At 31.0% G+C, this 5,489-nt stretch overlaps 1 protein-coding gene across 1 annotated transcript; it reads right to left on the reverse strand.

The window, feature by feature from the left end:
* Positions 1 to 2,512: 2,512 nt before the first annotated feature.
* On the reverse strand, positions 2,513 to 4,847 carry LOC110638142 (nuclear transport factor 2B). The gene is made up of 2 exons (XM_021788588.2): positions 4,414 to 4,847; positions 2,513 to 2,879 (listed from the first exon to the last, which is right to left on the reverse strand). The coding sequence occupies exons 1-2, from the start codon at positions 4,708 to 4,710 to the stop codon at positions 2,805 to 2,807; spliced, it is 372 nt and encodes a 123-aa protein (XP_021644280.1). The 5' UTR covers positions 4,711 to 4,847; the 3' UTR covers positions 2,513 to 2,804.
* Positions 4,848 to 5,489: the final 642 nt, after the last annotated feature.

Here is a 5,489-nt window from a genome sequence, read left to right on the forward strand (position 1 = left end):
AATTCCATGTCTTGTGTTCTTTTCCCATAAGAATGATTCTCCCTTGTCTTAATTGATACATTTACGAGGCAAAATGCACATTTTATTAAAGGCATGTTCATGTTCATAATCATATTCATAAGCTGCCTCTAATTGTCCAGATTGTTTCTTAGATTGAGGCCAAGCTTAAGTTTCTTAGATTGTTTCTTCTTTTAACAGTAGGAATCATTGAGAAGTAGCAGCAAAATAATAAATCTGAGGCATCAGCTGAACTAAAGGATCCTTCAGTTTGTGAAGAAGAGTTGAAAAATGAGAAAGTAGGCCAGGTATATTGTTACCTTCTTTCAGCCATGACTGTCCTTACTGTAGCCTGGCAACTACATGAGTTCTACCTTATTTTGAAACTCAAAGATGGGCGTTGATATTGAATCACCTATTTAAATCCTTAGGAGGTATTCTTATAGGGATGCCAAGACCCCTGGCATAAATGCACGAGATGCAGGAAAACAACAACACAGAAGCATCTTCTTTACCTGTCCAAATGCTAGAGCTTTAACATGTGGATTTAGTCTTAAATGGTGAAAAAGATTGATGGGAATTCTATTGTGTTCCAAAATAAAACAAGGATGGAAACTTGTTTTGCTGGAATTATCTTCAATCATACAGGAATATCTGCAGCTGCATAGACACTACATAAATAATGTCATTGTTGTATCATTCTTTTGTCTAAATTTTTGAAAAATAAAAGAATGCAATTAATATACTTAGCGTAGTCTGCTCTAGTGGTTACTATTACCCCAATCCCCTACTAAAAATAAAAAAAAAATGTGAGTTCAAACTTATATAAGAATATGTTTAGCAATGTTTAGATCGAATAATTAAATTAAAATTTGCGCATTCATTATTTAATTATATATATATTTTTAATTGATTTTATATAAATTTAAATATAATTATTTAATTTAAAATTTGATAGAGCTATTCTTAGATAAAATTGAATTTGTATTAGATGTATCTAAAATAAAGTGTAGTGCACAGCTTTTTACTTACTTTTTGTTTTTTACCTCTGTAAAAAAAAAAAAAAAACTTTTTACGAGTGTCAATTTGAGTTGATGGGTCGTATTCGTGTCGTGTCAACACGCAACACGAATACGATTAAAGTCGACACGAACACGACATGATTAATAAATCATGTTAAAAATTTAAATACGAACACGACCCTTTTATTATACGGATTATACGACACCACACGATTAATATTAAATTATATTAGGTGTATTCAACACGATATGACCCATTTAATATGAAATAACCCATTTAACATGATTTGACACAACTTAACTCATTTAACAAGCTACATAAGTAGGTTCACGAGTCATAGTGGGTTAAATGGGTTAGTGGATTACGGGTCAATAACTGACACGAATATTAAATCGTGTCATAAATAGGTCGAGATAAATTCGACACGAACACTAATAAATCTAACACAAACTCTATATATTCGTATCGTGTTCCTGGATCGTATCTAAAATTGCCACCCCTAATCGTAGCTTAAAAAAGCTTTAGGCTGGCACAAAGAAGAATAATGCGCTTCTAGGCAACTTAAGTGAAAAACCTAATGGCACTTTGTACAAATCAAGATTAATGAATTCCTGTAAATATATATCTAATATTGTTATTTGATAATTTAATAAAAATTGGTTAAAATACTAGTATTAAAAAAATAAAATAATGACCAACTTTATATTGATATATCATATTTTAATCTTATTTGTTTAATGACAAATTAGTCAATTAGATATTAACATATTGCATAAACTGGTAAAAAAATATCACAATTATCATCCAATTAAAATAGAAATGATTAAGAAGGAATTTTTGGACTTTCAAATTTGTGAGCAGGACATCAATGATCGTAGATAGCATACATAACATCCATGCAACTTATTCAATTTCTTGACATTAAGTGTCCTCCATGATTTATTTAATACTAATTGGGTATTTACCTATTTATTAACCCTTTTATCAAACAAATAAAAACTATTTATTAGTGTAGGTACAATGGTAGCCTGCAAAACTTGAGCTTTTTGTAGTTGAAATTTTATAGAAATTAAATTTTAAATTTCAGCAAATTAATAACTATATATGAAATAGTGAAAAGTAAACATTATTTACAACTTCAAAACATTTCATAATTTTCATGAACTTTATGCCAAGCTCTACAAGTCAATAACCCTTACCATATTCATTTAGGCTTCCTATCAGTCATTGCAAGTCGCAAGATGATGAGCAACACCTCATCAACCATAGCTGCATTGGTTAGAAAATTGCATTCAAATTTCATGAAACAAGACTTGAAAATACACCCTTGACCCTCACAAGATTCATGAATGACAATCAATGACACGTAATGGGGGTGGATAGTGTCCATGCTGAAGAAGAGAAACCAAAAATGGCTATTAATCATGGCGAGCAAATGCCAGCCTATTAGCGATCAGCAAATAGTTTGTAGTTTTCTCGATGCAAATCATCCTGAAATGCCAAGGACAGGATACTTTAAAACTTAAATTAACTAAAAAGTTGTGAAACCTTTTACACTGGATACTTTAACTAAATAGTCCAGGAGAGCATCTTTTACCAATCCAACAATCACAATAAAGCATCTCTGAATTTTCAAGACAACAAGGTGGCACAACAATGCAACATTGAACATAAACCAACCAAAAATCATAATAAAATGTCTAAAACCAAACTGAGATGAGCAAAGTGGATTCAAAACCCTGAACATTTGAATCACAAAGACTTTTGAGTGGTTGATCTTGCCTTCATGCATAGTTCAACCGGAAAATGTCGTTCAACACATAAAAGCTCCCCTGTGGTGTTGGAATCAAATGGAACATCTGAGAAGCATGACAATAAAATTGTAAGGAAAATAATCATTTCATTTAAAGTCCTAGAAAAGCAGATAAAGGAGATATAATAAATCAATACCGGTATCAAGAAGGGGAAAAAAAGGTAGCAATAACAACAAGGATTCAAAAAATAAATAGCAGGTAAAAATTAAATGCCATATGCAGGTGCATTAAGATCATAGAAAAGCCAAGGACAAAAACCAAGCGAGTCATGAGAGCACTGATCATCATTGAGAAACAGTATTCTGAACTCTCTTTCATCATAAGAATTTGAATGACCAACTTCTAGAAACATTTGCTATGTGCTTGTGACTAAAATTAACATGGAAAAAAAAAACTCCGATATGTTTAACACCCATAATAGCCTAGCTAAGGATATGTTATTAGGACTTGAGAAATAGTAGAATTGACAACAAGGCGGGGCAAGACGGGGATCGCTCCCCCCATCCCCACCCCATAGGAGTTTGGGGTCCAGGACGAGTTTCCTCGCAAGGAGTTTTATTTTTATTCTTTTTTCATTTTAATATATTAGTATATAATATAAATTTATTTATTAAAAAATAATATATAATTAAAAATACAAGTTTCAAATATTATTTTAACAATATATTTAAATTTTTTTGCTAAAATTATAATATTTAATATATAAATATATAGAAAAAAAGTATTTTTTAATAAAAAATAATTTGTTACTGTGCAGACAGGTCACGAGGATTCGAGGCGAGGAGAAGGTCCTACATTCTGCCCCACACAAATTGAGGTGGATTGTATCAAATAGGATTCGGGAACTTTTACCATCCCTACGAAATAGTTAGTAACCCATTCCATCAGAGGTTTATATGCATAAAAACTAGATTGGTTTCTAGTTAAATGATAAAATATTAAAACATTGATTATGCAAAACACCATTACAACGCAATCTTGTTTACAAAAGAAAATAGCTTCAATACTATTAAACCACAATCTTGCTCACAATATAAGACATTTCATCATTTAAACATGACGTAATTATTTTGGTTTATTTTGTCAAATCATCAATTCACTTTATTTTCACTTGATGTTATCATGGTAAATTTAGATCATCCATAAATGATGCCACAAGCTTGGACTCGAGTAAAATGAATTTATTGCTCCAACAAATTAATTGAACTCTATACGCACACATTACTAAGTAAGTCAACTTGATAGAACGCGGAGAACTGCAAAGATCCAGGATTCTAGATCTATTAAAAGAAAAAAATCGAGCTATAGAGCAAACACAACATTGTATCAAGAAAAATCCGAGAAGGACCTAAACAAACCAAATCCAGAATTCACAAATTCACATTAAAGTTAAAGGAGATCCAGATTTCCACATCCAAATCCCTCCATAAGCAAGGATCAATAAGCAATCACAAATCTATGATCGATTAACAAAAGATCAATTCAAAACACACCTCGAATCCTCAAAAACATTAACAAACTCCATCGAGATAAAATCAAATAAAATCCAATAGATATATTTATTTATTCATATCTGTACCTGACTAAACTTGAGGGCATGTTGTTCACCGGTGAGCTGGAGGTTACCAGAAACAAAGACAAGCATGCCACCGGCCGGGCCAGAGGGCTGGCAGTCAACGGTGGTGATGCTGTGCTGGCACTGCTGGAAGGGAAGACTAATGAGCTTGGCTACGATATTTTGGGCGCCCTGGATCTTCTGGCCCTCGAAGGTAAGCATCGAACCCTCCTGGTAGAGGTTGGCCAAGCCCGCCCGGTTCGCATCGAAAGTGGTGTAATAGTGCTCAACAAATGCCTTCGCCACCGAGTCTGGTTCCATCTAGAAATCGGATTCTGATTACTGGTTTTTGCCCTTTTTTTATCGCTTATTTGGCTGCTCTCCCTTGGTTTGTTTCGCCGCTTGCAAGTCACGCTAGTAGGCGCGGAGAGAGGAGAGCAGCCAGAAAGTGGAGAAGAGGGGGAGGGGTTCTTATTTCATATGATCCAAGGGTTGGGATTCAATGTTGAAAAATATCGCAACGGTTTGGATTACGTTAGGTTTAAGTTTTTTCTTTTCTTTTTAAAAAATTATTATTTAATTCTTATATTTTCATAAAATTAATTATATAACTTTCGCATTTAAAAAAAAACATATTATTTAATTTTTATTTTATTTTTATTTAAATATTTAATTTTTTCACCATATTTTTTATTATTCATATTATTTATATTATTATTTAATTTTTCTATTTTAAAAAAATTAATTAATTAATCTATAAATTTTAAAAAAACTATTATTTAACCTCTTTATTTTAATAAAATTAATTTTGATCTATATATTTTAAAAAATATAATTTTTAATAAAAATAAAAATTTTAATATATAAAAACTAAATGTGAATTTATATTTTTTTAATTTTTAAAGAAATTATTTTTTTGTGGACAGTTTGTTTCAATTTTATTAATAGATAAAAATAAAATAAAAATGAGGAAGATAAGAGTGTGGGTGTAGAATATAAGAAATGTAAATAGAGAAAAGTAAAGAATGAGAAGAAATAAATAAAAAGAGAGAATTAGAGTATTTTAGATATAAAAAATAATTATAAAATTATATAATTAA

Source organism: Hevea brasiliensis, chromosome 7 (genome assembly GCF_030052815.1).
Source record: "Hevea brasiliensis isolate MT/VB/25A 57/8 chromosome 7, ASM3005281v1, whole genome shotgun sequence".
Taxonomy (NCBI): domain Eukaryota; kingdom Viridiplantae; phylum Streptophyta; class Magnoliopsida; order Malpighiales; family Euphorbiaceae; genus Hevea; species Hevea brasiliensis.